This window comes from Physeter macrocephalus, unplaced genomic scaffold (assembly GCF_002837175.3).
Source record: "Physeter macrocephalus isolate SW-GA unplaced genomic scaffold, ASM283717v5 random_417, whole genome shotgun sequence".
In the NCBI taxonomy this organism is placed as follows: domain Eukaryota; kingdom Metazoa; phylum Chordata; class Mammalia; order Artiodactyla; family Physeteridae; genus Physeter; species Physeter macrocephalus.
Genome location: NW_021145703.1, coordinates 376 through 17,120, shown reverse-complemented (window position 1 = coordinate 17,120; position 16,745 = coordinate 376). Strand labels below are relative to the sequence as shown.

General features: G+C 48.2%; 1 protein-coding gene across 1 annotated transcript in view; it reads right to left on the bottom strand.

The window, feature by feature from the left end:
* Positions 1-16,332, bottom strand: part of LOC114485054 (E3 ubiquitin-protein ligase UBR4-like) — a 50,816-nt gene extending 34,484 nt beyond the window's left edge. Inside the window, exons 1-17 of the mRNA XM_028485493.2 lie at positions 16,136-16,332; positions 14,666-14,893; positions 13,828-13,906; positions 13,090-13,335; positions 11,813-11,981; positions 11,130-11,274; positions 10,459-10,544; positions 9,426-9,513; positions 8,975-9,168; positions 7,139-7,378; positions 6,590-6,728; positions 5,733-5,858; positions 5,490-5,618; positions 4,355-4,698; positions 2,595-2,685; positions 2,167-2,251; positions 1,861-1,988 (exon numbers count right to left, since the gene is read on the bottom strand). Of these exons, the coding sequence (XP_028341294.1) occupies positions 1,861-1,988; positions 2,167-2,251; positions 2,595-2,685; positions 4,355-4,698; positions 5,490-5,618; positions 5,733-5,858; positions 6,590-6,728; positions 7,139-7,378; positions 8,975-9,168; positions 9,426-9,513; positions 10,459-10,544; positions 11,130-11,274; positions 11,813-11,981; positions 13,090-13,335; positions 13,828-13,906; positions 14,666-14,893; positions 16,136-16,237 (2,619 nt within the window). The 5' untranslated portion in view covers positions 16,238-16,332. The remainder of the gene's footprint in view (positions 1-1,860; positions 1,989-2,166; positions 2,252-2,594; positions 2,686-4,354; positions 4,699-5,489; positions 5,619-5,732; positions 5,859-6,589; positions 6,729-7,138; positions 7,379-8,974; positions 9,169-9,425; positions 9,514-10,458; positions 10,545-11,129; positions 11,275-11,812; positions 11,982-13,089; positions 13,336-13,827; positions 13,907-14,665; positions 14,894-16,135) is intronic.
* Between the last annotated feature and the right edge of the window lie 413 nt (positions 16,333-16,745).

The following is a 16,745-nucleotide window of genomic DNA, read 5'->3' as shown; positions in this document are numbered from 1 at the left end:
AAAAGAATCCGCCTGCCAATGCAGGGGACACGGGTTCGAGTCCTGGTCCGGGAAGATCCCACATGCCGCGGAGCCACTAAGCCCGTGCACCACAACTACTGAGCCTGCGCTCTAGGACCCACGAGCCACAACTACTGAAGCCCACGCGCCTAGAGCCCGTGCTCTGCAACGAAGAGTAGCCCCCGCTCACCGCAACTAGAGAAAGCCCGCGTGCTGCAACGAAGACCCAACGCAGCCATAAATAAATAAATTAAATAAATAAATTTTTAAACATCATTAAAAAAAAAAAAAGATTAGCACTCAGGAGTCAAGATTTACTAAAATTAACCTGCAATGCTTCATCAAGGACACTCTAGAGGGAAAGTGCACAGCAGGGAAGAGCACGGCTCTGAGTGGAGCTGGGCCCACAGCCTCTTTGTGCTAAGGCTCCAGTGGCCTCACCATCACTGACTTGGCACCATCAGCACAAATGCCACGAAACAGTGAAGAAGGCAAATCACGTCTTAGGGTAATTATGAAAGTAATGTTGACCTCACAGATTCCCTGGGAGTCTAGGGAACACCCAGGGATCTATGAGCCAAACTTTGAGAACTGCTGCTCTCTCTAGGCTATAACTAAGCAAAATGTGAGGCTTCGGTGCTCAGAGAGTAAGAACCCTGTGGAAATCTTTTACCTCACACTGTGGGAAAAATGACAGTTACGTGGGGATGAGGTTCCTCTTCGCAGTCAAGAACCAATCTTTATTTGCTGAGACTTAAGCTCTGAGGCGAAGTAAAGCTTCATCAAAGGGAAGGAAGGGGGGTCTTTTCTGAGGACTGTCCGGGCAGACCAGGGAAGGGAAACAGAGTAAATTGTTCATTGCCCAGCTTCCTCCCTACTGCTTACCACTCAGAATCCTACAATGAAGACTTCGTTTCCCACCAGTGGACTCCACCAGGATGGAGCGGGAAGGAGAATGGCCCAAGGACTGCAAAGACGGACAGGAGGCGCTGACGGCCTCAGGCACGGCTGAGGGAAAGAATTACGGCCCGCATGTTCTCGACTGGTGTTAAGCAAGTTCATCTGCGGCTAGGCCATTTTAGGATTAAAAACTTGGCTTTATTCATTCACTTAACAATGATTTTCTGAGTGGCTATTATAATGCTAGATACCACGCTACGCACTGGACATAAAAACATCTTTGTCAGACAATCCCTGGATTCGAGGAGCTCATAGCCAGCCTAGCAGAGAACCGGTTAATTGAAGGAGCAGCTAACAAAATGAAGGCGAGCATTCCAGACAGAGGAGACACCATACGGCCACAAATAACATTTATTAGGGACTAACATGGGCCAGACACTGCTCTGAGCACTTGATCTGCATTAAGTCATTTAGTCTTCCCAACACCTCAGGTGGAAACTGCATTCCCATTTATAGATGGGGTAACCAAGCAGCCCAAGTTAAATAACGTGCCCAAGCCACAGTGCTAGCGGACGGAAGAGCTGGGATGTGAAATCAAGAGGCCTGCCTCAGAGCCCAGGACTTCCACCACCGCGCAAAGCCACGTGTACAAAGGCACAGGGGTGGGAGAGAACGCTGTGTCCTCTGGGAGCTGCGAGTCATCTGACGGGACCGGAGAAAGAGGCAGTCCTCCACGGCTATCCCCTTTGCTCTACGCGTTTGTATTTTCGTGTTTGCTTTTCTCTTGAGTTCCCTCTGAGAAACCTTCCTTCTCAAAAACCCCAACCCATCTCTGCTGAACCGCCGCAAAGGGAGCATTGGTGCCGCCCAGGGAGAGCGAGTTCAGGTGAGCAGAGGCCTTTAGAGGCAGGGCAGGTGCTGGCCGGGGCCTGCGCCCCGCCCTCCCTCTTGGCCCCGTACCTTGTTCTTCTTGCTGGTGGGAGCAGGTGGTTTAATCAGCTTCTGCAAGATCCGCAGGCACATGAGGGTAATGTTCTCAACAACCACGGGGGTCTTAATGTTCACGGCCATGAGGAAAAGGCTGAGCGCTGGGCAGAGGAAGGAAAGGCAGAGTCACACGTGATCACAGAACACATCACGCCTGCCGTGGCAAGGCTGCCCAGGCACAGCTTCCCCGGCCCTCTCCCGCCCTGCGCCTAGGACTGCGCCCTGGAGCCTCCTCTCCCTTCTCTGGCAGCTGCTAACCAGACGGCCCCCCAAACTCACCACAGCGTAAGCGGAGCTCCCAGCAGCTGTCCTCCTTCGAGATAGAGTCTGTCAGCAACAGCATTTCATACTGAAGGCCGCTCGCCTAGAAGGCCAACAGGAAAAGACATGAGTAGAGGAGGGTGTGCAGGGTCAATCCCAGGACCAGGGCTCACGTCCATGCTCAGATCCAGGGACTTAGCATTAGAACGTCTGGTCACAGGTGGACCATCAGAGAGACAGTGGAGAGATGGAGACCCTCCACAGGGCCAACCACTCATTTCTCTTCTCTCTGAGGTTGACTCAGACCTGGGAAAATCTTTGTGGGACATGAGCTCTGCAAACGTTCCGCTCCCTCCCTCCCTCCCTCTCGTCTCTGCAAACGAGACCGGTGGGGAGGAAGCCGAGGGAATGAAGGCAGAGAGTGAGGGGACGGCCAGCCTGCTCACCAGATCAGGATTGGCCCAGTGGCCCTTCAGGGCTGTGGAGACTTTGCCAATAATCAGGTCGTTCATTTGCTGGGTGGCCTCTGGATTGTCCCTGGGGAAGCAGAGAAAGGAGTCCTGTTATTCACCATTGGCTGTGTCCCTCCTTTGCACTAGAAGGAGCCCAGAGAAAAGGAAATCAATGTCTAGTGCTGCCCAGCCTTCCCAGGGGCAAGAAGACACACTAGCCCCACAAAACCCTGCTGTGTAATAAAAAGGGCATGCCCCAGCCGCCTTTCCTGGGAGGAGACGCTGACTGAGAATAGATACGGGGGATTTTCTCCCCAGCCCACACCCCAGGCTGCACAGTCCCCAGACGCTGCCTGGTGTGTCAGTCTCCAGAATCTAGGTGTCCACTCTCAGCCTTGGCCACAGCTCCTTCCTCATCTTCGCCAACTGCCCTCACTTCACTTCCCACAAGGCATCCACGTTTCCCATCTATGTCCCTTTGTCATAATGTATATTTTAATAATAAAAAACCCCCCACGAATTGTGTCACATCCCTTGCTTGCTTCCCAACGTGTCTTGAATAAAATCCAAGTCCTTATAACGGCCTACAAGACCCTACAGGATCAGGGCCCTGGCGATCTCTCACTAAATCCGCTCCCCTTTGCTCCCCCACTGGTATCCTTCACTCCACGCACAAGGGCTCCTCGTGGCCCCCGCCCCTCACACCCCGGGCACACCCCTGCCTCTCCTCCTGACACTTGCTATTTCCTCCGTGTGCAGCCCTCGCCTTCAGTATCTGCATGACTTGCCCCTCACCTCACACCGGGCTCTGCTCAGCACCACCCCTCCGAGGCCGTCCTTGACCACTTTACCCTCCGCAGCGGCCCCACCGCAAGCAGGGTGCCGTCCCAGCCGTACCGCTCTCTTCCCATCTAACCTCCTGACGCTGTGCTGTGTAATTACCTGTTTACTGCCCTTCTCCCCTCTAGAACGTAAGCTACATGAGTGCAGGGACTTTGTTTCATCTACCACTGTATCCTCAGAGCTTAGAACAGTGCCTAGCATTCAGCAGATGCTCAATAAATGTTTGTTAGATGAGTGAATAAATAATACAGCAAGTAATACTTACCAACCAGCTAACATGTTCCAGAACTTATGCAATATACTCAGTAAATAATCCAAATCCAGCTGTGGGTACTGTACGGGCACAGACTAAGTACTCCACAAACATGAGTTATTACTTGCATGAATTATGTTAGTCTATCCTCACCACAAGCCTGTAAGATACTTGCCGTATCAGTATTTCTCAGATAAGGAACACTTAGGCTCAGAGAAGTTAAGAAATGTGTCCAAGGCACATAGTACAAAATATCCGATACTGGGTCTTTCTGATCCAGATCCAAGCTCTTAATCCCTAGGCTCTACTGCTCCAACTGTCTTCTTCTGTGTGAGTCTTGAGTCCAAGCGCCCTGCTGCACCCTTCTCCTCCCTCACCAAAACTCAGAAACTGCCTCCTCAGGAAATCCCACTGGTACCAGCCAAGTACAAGCCAAACATACTATCTACACGGAAACCTGGCCTTCAAATGCTCCCCAAGTTTGTTCAGCTATACCCGGGACCTCTTCCCATTGTTTTCTCTATGATAAGCTAGCGAAGCTGTCTGGCAGGGAGAAGCACGGTTCCGTGCATCCTCTGGTGCTCCCAGAACCGCTGCAGCCCCCACCACAGCACGAGCAGGCGTGACCGGCCCCTGTCACCACAGCGCAAGCTCTGACCGGGTCAGGAGGCACATGAGCTGGCGGACCTCCTCCCGCATGGCCGCAGAACCTCTGCGAAGATTATAATCAAAGAGCTCCCGGATGAGGCCCTGGGAGACAAGGATGTGCCTCAGGGCGGGGTTGGTGGCCAGGGCCCGGAGCAGGGTGATACAGTGCTCTGTGACGGCCGAGGCACAGCCGTAGCACTTGGTGGAGGATGTGTGGCCACAGCCCAGGACGGACAAGGCGCGGTACTGGCTGGCAGTGAAGGTGGGCTGCACGGAGGTCCGAGATGATTTGGTGGCTGCTTCCCTCTGCTGCAGGTCATATTCCAGCAACTCTTTGCGTGAAGCAAAAACTTTCTAAGGAAAAAACAAACAAACAAAAAAAGACAAAGGAGAAAGAAATCAGCAATTAAAATCAAGAAAAAGAGGAAGTTAACTAGAAATCAGCTTTGGTTTGCAAAAACACTTTACATGCATTATCTAATTTAACCCTCTTGATAACCTTACCAGTTAGAGACTTTATCCCCATTTTACAGAGGAGGAAACAAGCTTAGAGGGGTTGGCGTGACCAAAGTAAGTGGCAGGGTTAGAACTCAGCCTCTGATCACAGGCCCATGCCCTTAACTCCCACATAACACTGTCTCATAAAGAACAGAGTCAGGAACGTAGGCACATGTAGCAAAGATGGCACACCAGCAACTTAAGGGACAAGGACCCTGGCTCCTCTTGTCTGCGGCGAGCCTTCCCTCCCATGGGGGTGGGGTCTGTAACATGCCATCCACCGTACAGCCCACCCTGGTTGACTGGAGTTGGTGTGCCCTACCCTTCAAGCCTGCAAAACACGTCTATCAGAAAACATGGGAACAAAACCTTGGCACCCAATTTTTTTCAAACCAGTTAACCCCTCTACTAAAAGATGGGCTGTGAATGGTCAAGAAAAACACATCTATAATAATCTCCGTTATTCTGTTTTCTGGAATGAACTCAGCTCTCTACCGAGCACCCAAAACCACTGTAGGTGAGAAGCTATGCGGCTAGGCAAGGGCACCCCCGGAGCTGAGCTGCTGGGGGAGAGCGAAGAACTGCTTTGAAAACGACATCGATAACACACGACAAAGCACACTCTCCAGCTGCTCCCGTTTCTCTACCTGGATGATTTTGGAGAGTTCATCAAAAGAGTTCTTGCAGTCTCCACAGTACTCCTGCGCCAACTGCAGGATGTACCGGTTCACGCTGGCTGAGGTGGAACTGATGCCCCCAGCCGTCCCCGAGTCATCCTGCAACCAAGAGGGAAGCTGTCAGCCTTCCACCATGAGATGGCCTCACCCAGGGGCTAGTCTTCTGCTTCTGATCCAGAACCCTCTCCAAATGTCCCTCCAGCTTTGGATTACCTGCGGCTTTTCAGGAGCTGCCTCATTCACTTTGCAGAGCAGGTTCTCCAGCTGTGGCCGATGTCCCATCAGCTGGTGATACACTCGATCAGCTTTGTCCAGAAGTGTGTTGATGTTGGAAACAGCCTAGACAGGAAGAGACAGGGGCATGCGTGAAGGCTCGTCAGCATGAAGATCCTCCCTGAGTGGGATCGGTCAGGGACCTCTAGGTCAGGTACTGTGTTTCATACATTATTTCTATTCTTCACAATAATCCTGTGGGGTGGGTATGTTATTTTTAATTATACACAACGTATACGAAATGCATATAAATAAACAATGCTGAGAGCAGTGAGTTATGCCAGGTCACACAGTATCAAAAAGCACAGGTTGAACTGCAACTTTCAACCTTCTGACTCCAAAGCTAGGTGTTCTTTTGCTTTGCCAGGCTGCTGCTGCTAGTGACTATCCTGACAGTCCCCCCTCTTCCCTGTCCTCCCACATCCAGTCCCATCACATCAGGCTGGCAGAGAACTAGCCCCTGGACAAGCCAACAATGAGGGAAGGCCAGCAGCTGCAATTTGAAGCAGCCTGTGGAACAAATGCAGGGCAAGTCACCCAACTTCTATCTGCCTTTCCAAATCTTGTCATTTGTCCCTTGAGATATTCTAGTTTCGTTAACAACATGTCTCCAAAATCCTACACAAACCATGTGTTCCAATATATCTGTCTTATTTGTTGCCACTCAAAAGCCAAGCCCTGAAAACAGTGCTGAGTTGAGAAGACTTCGGCTAGAAGGAAAAGCACACTCCCCACATCAGCTCGGTCCACAGCTCAGATCAAAGCCCTGCCTGAGTCTCGGACGGATGCGGCCTCACCTTCTTCCGGTCTTCTTCATTCTCAATGGGATCCACCGCACAGCAAGGCTTGGCATAGAGCATGAAGTCGAAGCGAGCGTATTTACAGAAGCCACAGGCATTGCACAGGAAGGGGTCCTTTTCATCATAGTTGATGGATCTGAAAAACCATAATGATTGGGTCAGGGGGCAGCAGAGGATTTGTAGGGAGAGGAGATGGACAGCGCCACATCTATATACTGCAAACTATTGCAGGGACTCTAGGAGGGGCAGCAGCAAATAGGTGAGGATGACTTAAGCAACCAGGTAACAAGAAAGGGAGACCCAGAACCAAACTCAGGAACCCCAGCACCACCCACCACTGGATGGTCGCATGAATTCACATGCACGCGCGTGCCCACACACGCCCCACTCTTCCCCTTCCCTCCCCTTTTCCATCCTTGAACTCTGCACTCTACATACCCATAATCCTCTAGTTATTATGAGAGCACCACACAATGAAATTGAGTACAATGAGACTCTTACAGAAAAATACAAGGAATGTGCCTGGCCTGGGTGACAACCACTCACCTGCATTTGTGACACTGGTAGACATTCTCTCCACAGTTGCCGCAGACCCCTGGGTTGGCAGGGACCGAGGCACTACAGCGTGGGCACTGCAGGGTCTCCGTGGAGGCCTGATAGTTTTCATAGAAGTCTGCAAACTCAATCATCAGGTTGGAAGCCACTATTGGCAAAGGCAGGTCGATCTTCACCTCTGTCTGCCCGGGGGTCAGCTGAACCTTCTTGGCTTTGTGCCAGCGAGCCGGCCTAGGAGAGACAGTGTCAGACAGAGGGGCAGATGGCCTAAAAGCCTCTCACAAGACCCTCAGCAGTGACAGTCTGATGAGACGAAGAGAAGACTGTCCCTACCTATTCTTCTAAGGCAATTAAGTGGTTGTTCTAAGGAAAGGAAATCTGGCAAATAAAAGCAACTTAATTTAAAAAATGTTTCCTCTATTCTTTCTCTCTTAAAAAAAAGGGGGGGGGAGCACATACAGGTGCTTTAAGACATTATATATGATCATTTTTGATACTCCAGAAAAACAAGGGAATGCACATCAAGGGAAGCTATTACTCCAAAAGTATGCCACACTGAAGCCTGTAATCCCAAGAGGTACCATGATGATGAGTGCCATGAGTTCCTATCAAGACAACTACCTTGGAAGGATAAAACTCAGGTTGCTTTAGAGAGGCAGAGGGACATAGCAGGATCCAGACCAAGTGCCAAGGAGAGTCAGAAAGATTAAAGGCATGGGATAATTCAGAGGTAATTATATTAATCCAATTAGAACTAGTATTTACTGAGCGCTTACTATGTGTCAGGCTCTGTTCTCAGTACTTCACATATACTAACACATTTAATCCTTAAAATAACACCCCGAAAGTGGACTTCTCTCCATTTTACAGTTAAGGAAACTGAGGCTACGTAAATTCTCCAAGGGATGTGAACCCACAGTCTCATTCCAGAGTCTGAGGTCTTTACCAGCAGCTACGCTGACTCTACACAACGGAAAATCAAATCCACCTTCTCCAGAGGGGACTGGGTCATCCCAATGAGCAGCTTCTACTTGCAGATCATCAATGTTAACTATGCTTTTCAAAGGACAAAGAGAAAACTTCCCTTAAGCAGAGCTCCTGTGGCCATTTGTTCATGTGGTACATGCTAGCTTTATGCTACCTTTAGAGTAATACCAATACTTCCAGTCTGTGCACAGAGCAGCACTCCCTGTAGGTCTAAACATTCAAGTAGCAACTACTTATATTCTCTGCCCAACAAAAATGCCTGAGTCTTCAACAACAAGTGGTCTGTCTCTGTAAAAGTTGACGCTATAACCCACGCGAGTTTCTTCTCTGGCCCATATACAACACACGTTGATTCAGATGTTGGGACAGATAATCTAGAAAGATCCAACATCAGCATATGTAGAGGGAATGCACCATGCAGAAATGGAAGGACTTCAAACTAGAGAACCTCCATGAGAAATACTGCCTGCTCTGTGAACAAGAGAACAGTGTCTTAATCCAAGAAACGACTACTTCCCATATAGATCGTCTATCTAAAAATAGAACCGCTCTAGTGAACACGGGTATGAGAAGCCTGGAGTCCCCCTCACTCAGCTTGCCTTCAGGCTGCTGAAGATCTTAGACCCTGAGGGCTCCACGGGACATAATTTCAAAAGTTTTCGTCAGCATCCTTAAGAACTGGTGTTGCACCTGTGTCCCTCAGCCATGACCTAAGTAGGCAAGAGGACATACTAGGCCTCTAGGAATGTGCTGCTTTACCTGATTCCAGCAATCAAAGGCAACAACTGGTATTGAGCCTCGTAAGCCTGCTGCCCCTCCCCAAGTCTGAAAAGCCCGTACTTGTTTTTCAGCTCCACGATGGCCTGCACAGTTCGGTTGTTGTAATAGAGGTTGATAGTCCGCACCATCTTGGTCCGTTTCAGGTCCCCAATTTTCACCGTCACTTTGCTGATGGTGTGGCTGCCAATGAGCTTCACAACCTGCTGGGTGGTGGTGTACCTCGTGTCCACTTTAATGGAAGACAGCTTGATATACTAAATGCAAAAGTACACACAAAACACTGTGTTAGTTCAAGGCTAACGGCTCATCCTGTCCTCTTCAAAACTCATCAGTGTAACCCACTCTTCATCCATGGATGAAGTTTCTATTTAAGGTAGCAGGGCAGGTAAAGATTAATACCACTGCAACCAACCATTGGGAGAGGGATGCCTATGCAGTAATAATCAACCTCTAAAAACAAGAAACCGGCCCTGTAAGCCTCGGGACTGTCCATGTTAAAGATGTCACTTACACAAAATGGCACTTCTGGATTATTACACACCAGGCAGGGATCACTCTCCAGGTAATAGCCATCAAACTCCACTAGGCCAGACAAGGTGCTAAGGAAGAAAGCAGTCTTAGCATAAGGAGATTTTCATTTTAGAAAGCATAGAGCTTCACAAAGAAGCCATGAGAAAACCATGGCTCAATATTCCCCAAGGCAAGCTCCACTCTAGTGAGAACACAAAGAAATGTGAGAAATCCCAACAGAGTTAAGTCACAGGAAGGGAATTTCAACTGAGTGACCTTAGACGTTTCCTATTTCTGAGCTGTTCTGAGGTCACAGGAATCCTAAATGTTACATTAAAATTTGACGCAAAGAAGAGTCACAATTAAATTTACTACAAAAATCATTGGGGGCTTCCCTGGTGGCGCAGTGGTTGCGCGTCCGCCTGCCGATGCAGGGGAACCGGGTTCGCGCCCCGGTCTGGGAGGATCCCACATGCCGCGGGGCGGCTGGGCCCGTGAGCCATGGCCGCTGAGCCTGCGCGTCCGGGGCCTGTGCCCCGCAATGCGAGAGGCCGCAGCAGAGGGAGGCCCGCATACCACAAAAAAAAAAAAAAAAAAAAAAAAAAAAAATCATTGAATTGTACACTTGTAATGTGTAAATTTTGTTGTATGTAAACTATACTTCAATAAAGTTTGGAGGAAAAAAAAAACAGTCACTAATAAACCAGGGAAATAATAAACTGACAGTTTAACCAACACTCTCTTCCAAAGTTGTTGTTTTTTTTTTAATGCAGCCATTTCTGTAAACTTGCCTTATGTGATTTACACTTAGACCCTTGAAAACTAGAGACCTTCTTAATCATTGCTTACCAAACCCTAATTCAGCAGGTACATTTTGAGCACCTTCAATGCACAAGGCCCCAGCTACAAGGGAGGGATTCAAAGACTAACTAGACAGGAGCGTATGGATTCATAAATAAGAGCCAATCGATGTGGAAATAGCAACTGGACTGTTGACCGAGCTTCAAATAGGAAGAAAGCAGAACAAAACTCACTTGTAAATGTTGGAGTTGGGATGGTTGGTAAGAATGTGGTTTTGAGTACGAAGAATCTCCACAGCCTTCTGTGAATATTCTTTCAACTGAAAACGGAAGTCAATACAGGACCAGAATTAAAGCCCAAGGGAAAGTCTTACTGGCAAAGACTTTTTTTCCCTCTGCTTTCTAGCTGATACCGCCCTAGAAGTAGCAGCCCTCATTCAGAATCAAACAAAGCTGAACCTAACTCCTAGTCATTTAAAGGATTCTATCTTCTTTAGTAGTTTCCACGATCTTAGTGACAGCCCCTCTTTCTATACCTTGTGGAGGAAGAGAAATTTTATTATTATGGAGAAGCCATGAAACGGTTATCTAATTGCAAAAACACGTTGGATATGTGATCAGGACTGCCAGGAAACCAAGAGGAGCACTTTCTTTCCCAAGCAACTTTAATGGGTTGCATTTTCTTCCCCACTTTATCTACTTCTATTGGCTAAGCCAAATTCAGACAATACTTACTTGCTAGTGTATATTATCTAGGTGGCATACATACTGGGAGTGTTTAATATATATTTAAAAGAGATTTCACATATGTACTCCCATGTGGGTTGATCATAACGTTCTTAACTCAAGATTAAAAAGGTTAAAATGTGGCAAGTTAGCCTCTCTGACCATCAATCGTCTGTTACCTTCTTCTCTGTTTGTGGGGTTTTCAAGGAGAAATATCCGAGTAGGTCCACAAACTGGGCAGCCTTACGACCGTAGGCTGGGAGTTCTGGCCATATAGACCACATCAGATCTAGCAGGAGCTCCTGTTGAGATTTGCTAGAGTTTCTGTAGATAAATGACAGTTCATATTATAAGCAGCAGAAAACCCTGAGGTTCCTTTATTTATCAACAAGGCCCAGGTACCGTTTTGGAGACGTATCTATTTCTCCACAACTATGGGTTAAGTTTGAATGGCTCTACTGTTCTTTTGACAATCAACCTTAACAGATGTAGCATGATCCTTTCCTGTCTTCAGGAGGTGATTTATTCCCATCATCTGACATCTCTCAGTGGCAGAAACTGAGCTTTGTTACCCTAAAGAGTCAAGCCTGGTCATTTTACAAACTTCTAAACATAGCCTTCTTGGTGGAAAACAGATCATCTCTTGCTTCTGACATCAGTTTAATAGCCAAAAAGACTATCTAAAAAGTTATCTAACTCAATGAAGAAATCTGTAATAGTCAAGAGGATTCAGACTGGTGTAAATACTTATAGTACGGACGACCTTGAGTATGTAACGTAGAGCCAAGACAGAACTGTTGATACATCACCCACTCTGGTCCCAGACCCACACAGTCTGCTAAAACTGAGCCCCGGAACCTACCTGTAGATATGCAGTGTCAGGCAGTGGGCTTGCCAGCGCACCGAGGAAGAATTGGACTCTAAGAGGAAGCAACGCAGAAACTGGACCAAGGTCTCCTTATCTGCAAATTTGTTCAGCTGGTTCACCAGAGCTGTGCACAGCTGGTCCTCCTGGCTGCCTGAGCTCTCACCTGCAAGATCAAAGCAGGACTGAAGGGCTGAAAAGTAGGAAGAAGTGGTCTAGGGTCCTACAGCCAGTGCTCAGGTGGAAAGAGAGGGAATTCTGTCCATGTTTTAAGGTTTCACCAAAATGGTTATGATTTGAAAATGACTTTTAATTGGTTACTGGGGGACAAAAAGTCAGCCCCAGATATAATAATCCTACCAAAAAAAGTACCTCTACAAGCCTGGCACTGACAAAGACAGTCACACTGGAGAAGGAATTTCCTTTCAAAAGTTTGCTACCTACAACAGTCCACATTACCACAGACCGGCACAGAGGGATCTGAATAATTCATTGGGGAATGTGAACCTCCACTGCTCTCCACCAATCTCAGGCCTCCAAGGACCATGAAAATCAGGAACGCAGAAAAAAGCTTTTGCCTTTCTGATGGCAAGGAATCAGCTAAAGCTCACTACAGCGTCCATTTGTAGAGCATTTACCAGTTAACAAGACACATTTATAAGCATAGTTTCATTTAACACTGACAATCTCTCCACGAAGCAAGTGTTATTATTTCACAGAAAAAGAAACTTGGGCCTAGCAAAAATGTTTGGTGCACTTTGACCTTTCCCGTTACCGACACTAGGTATGGAAGTCACACTCTTTAAGGTGTCACCTTCAACATAACTGAAAATGAGACCAAGAGTAGACACTAGAGGGCATTTGGGTTTTAGGTCCCTGTAAATCAGGGTGAAAAACCTTTCAGAAGAAGAGAATGACAAACTTATGGTTACCAAGGAGGGAAGGGGGGAATGTGATGAACTGGGAGATTGGGACTGACATGTATACACTACTATGTATGAAACAGATAACTAATGAGAACCTACTGCATAGCACAGGGAACTCCACTCAATGCTCTGTGGTGAACGAAATGGGAAAGGAAATCTAAAAAAAAGAGGGGACATGTATACGTATGACTGATTCACTTTGCAGTACAGCAAGAAACTAACACAACGCTGTAAAGCAACTATACGCCAATAAAAATTAATTAAAAAAAAAGAAGAGAATGAACGATGTGCTCTCAGAGAGATTAGAACACATCACCCTGGTCACTGAGACAAGAAGGTGACCCTTACCCTCTTTCTCCTTTTCCTTTTCTTCTTTCTTACTCTTCTTCGTGGACGACTTTGACTGTGTTGTGGCTTGTCCAGAACTGGTGGCCACGGGGGCTGAGGAGGAGGAAGCACTGGAGGGCCCTGCTGAGGCCGCCAGTGCAGCGAGGACTTTGCTGCCACACAGGGCACAGGAGAGCAGCTGCAGCAGCACCGGAGATACCCCCTCATCCACCAGGAAGCTGACTTGGAGGAGGAAGTACAGGACAGCTGCAGGCAGAGGAGACAGGGGCTCAGCTCTGACACAACTGCGAGACTCACACCCAAGAATGGGAGCACCTGCTCCAGGGGCCTGGGCTGCCCTACTCCCACCACCTCCTTTGTCCAGGTTCTCTGCTGGAAGTTCCCAGAAGAATTTACACCCTCTTTGGAAATGTCTGACAAGTAGTGCAACAACTACACAGAGACTGGCTCCCAGCCGCCACTCCTTTGCAGAAGATGATTCTCCTCCTTAGTTGACCACAACAATATGGAAGTCAGATACTCCTATCTTGTGCTCCCACCACACCCCACATGCTGTCTATGGACGCTTAGCAATCTTGTAAGTTTTTACTTGTCTTCTTTGCTGGGCAGAGTTCTGTCTATCTTGCTCACGGCTATATCTCTAGAACCCAGTTTAACGCTTGGCACATAGTGGGCTTCAATGAACAGTTCTTGAGGAATGAATGAATAACAGCAACCAAAAGGAGCAGCACTGCTTACAGTCATCTTTGATGCAGAATTTCTGCCAGTTGATGGTTCGCTGGGCAGCAATTTCTGCACAGGCTTTCAGATGCTCCATCTGAAATGGAAACCAATCATCAGAAACGATCCACACCTGCTGTCTTGAGGAGTCATCGCCTCAGCTTAGGACTACAAACCCCGGCCCTCTGTGCAAGGTTGATCGGTGCCCCGGTGAACCTGGGACCAAGGCCCAAACACTGAGCCTCCTACATTCAACGTCCCACCACACAAAGCCCTTTTGTTTTCAGGGATTCTTCAGACCACTCAATAATGCAGCAGGAAAGGTAGGTCATGACCTAAGGCACTACAATCCAGTTTATTTTTTTCTTGCTAAAAGCATAATAGTAAGAACACTGGCTTAGGAGTCTTTAACACCGAAGATGTTCTTTCTAGATGTTCCTATGCAATATACTCAATTTACTCCCCAAAGTCAAACAACTGATCTTAGGCGACAATACATCATTTCTTTAGTATTCAGGGACAAAAATGAGAGGTGCACAAATCTCGGGTTGATCCTGTCCACGACATGAGCAAATGACGCTGGTAAAAAGCCCAAGCCACCCCTCCTCACAACAGAGGAACCACTGCCAGGTGGGGGCGGGACCAGGGAGGGGCAATCACAGACCCTGAAGCCAACTGCATGTGGTATAGCACCCAGTTGGGTATCATGGATCTACCCTGATCGCAACCCTGGCCACGATGCTCTCAAAATACTGAAAAGCCCTGTGTGTGCTGCTCCGTCCTATTACCTACACTTGGCTGAGCCTCGTCCACAGCCTCTCCCTGCCCTACCACACCACCCCAACACCGGCCGTACCAGGCTGATGAGCGTGTCATACTGCAGGGCGGAGCCAGAGCTGGCTGTAACCACACTTGCCCGGAGGAAGATCCCCTGCTCCTCCAGCAGCTTCTTGATCCCGCGCACATGGGAGTCGAGGGTGTGCAAATCCCGGAGCTGGCGGTATTTCTCCTTTGACCCACAGATGAAGAGCAGAAGTTTGCGGACTTGCCGGCGCACAAATGGAGTTTGCTGGATCATCAGGTACTTGAGGGGAGAAATGACACAAAGAGTCAATGACTCTGGAACTGTATCTGTACCAGCCATGGAGCCTTGGGTTTTCATGAGCTGTTACTGAAAACTGGTAACACAAACCAAGCTACTTCCTTGCAGTCAAGCCAGCCCCTGGTGAACTTTAGTATTCCTTATAAGGACCAGGAGAAAGAAAGGCATAGAAAGAAAAACGTCAAAAAGGGAAAGGTAGCAACATTCCTGCTACCGCTCGTGGAGTACTTAGGAATCTATAGGAGGCTGGTCTCCACTCCGGCCCATCCGGAATGAACGTATGAAGAAAAAAAACATTCAGAATCTCTCTTTCAGGTAAAAGAGGTGGGGAAGAAGCTGCGTTGTTACATCTACATGACTTGGAATGGCTGTTTGGGGTTTGCTAACATTATTCTTCCCAGAGTTAATCTCATGCTTGCTGTGCAGGTTATTCAGCTATTTCCTCTCGGCTCCAAAGCCACCCCACCACACCCTGCTCTGTGACGTCCAGTCCAGAACTAAAGCTAACTGCGCTGTTTCTTGCCGGCTGGTTCCCTCTTAGGTTCTGCCAGTGGGGAGCACTGCAGGGACACCAAAAGGCAGGAGGGAGAGAAGGGACTTGCTCCTTCCCACCTGCCTGCCATCCTAGGAGCAGCCCTTCACCCTAGCGGCCTCCAGCATCTCTTCAATTGTCAAGGACAAACCAGGTCCGGGCGGTCCTGTCCGGCGGCTTCTTTTAGAACTCCCAGAATCCACCACACCCATCCTTCCAGAGCTGCTGAGGCGCGAGCAGCAGCAGCCCCACCCTCAGACCCGCCAGGCGTCTCCTCTGCATTCAGGGGGCTGCAGCTGCTGCTTGCAGTTACTATCCCTGTGTTACCGCAACGTTCCCTTCTTATCTTTTCGGTTCTTCAGCGGCTGTTTAACCAATTCTCTATATTAAAATCTCTCAGTTCATTTAACTAGTATACTTTCTGTTTTCCAGGCAGAGTCCAAACTATTAAACTTGTCCATTATCACCACACGTGGGGGAAGGTAAGCGTAGAGAACCAAAAACTAAAGTGGACGGCTTGCTCTGATACACATCTTCCGCAGCTTCACCACATAGTACACTCTGGAGGGGCGAGACCTAAATGGTGGGAGGGACTCTGCTAGGGGAAATACCACATGAGGGTTAGGATGCAAGGGAGCCACAAAGGCAGTCACAGCCGCTGTGTCCTCTCCCCGACTGGGACCTTCACTTACCTCTGAGAGAAAGTAAAACCACGAATGATCAAAGACAGGAGGTGGGATTCGAGAATTGGTGTCAGCGATCTTTTTGATTTGGTATGGCAGCCTCAGTACCATCTCTGTGAGAAGCTGAGTATAGGCCTCAAACACATCAGCAGCATGGCCCTGGGAGAAGAACGTTTGTACAAGAACCTGTGACTGACAATTTCCCCTGACCACACTTAGGAAAAAGGCTGATCGTATTGCTCACTAGGAGTACCTCACGTTGGAGATGGTAAATGGCACCTTTCAAAGCCGGAGTCTTCACCGACTGATAGTTTAGTTTACAGACCCAGGAAGACCCCAGGCTCCCAGGGGCAATTCCATTACATGCAAAGCTTACTGTGGAGGCAAATCTCACTGCTCTTCAAAGTTCTAACATTTCACTCTGGTTTTTGACACTGGATTGATTTTACTCTGCTTACACAAAAAACAGAATAGGAAAAAATTGAAAAAACAGTAATGGAGAAGGATTTCTGACTCTCTGTGAGATGTATTCCATTCCCTAGAACCAAAGCTTTCCATGATAACAAGAAACATTCGTGTAACCAAGGGGGTGTCAAAGATCACTAAACTCAGTCGAGAT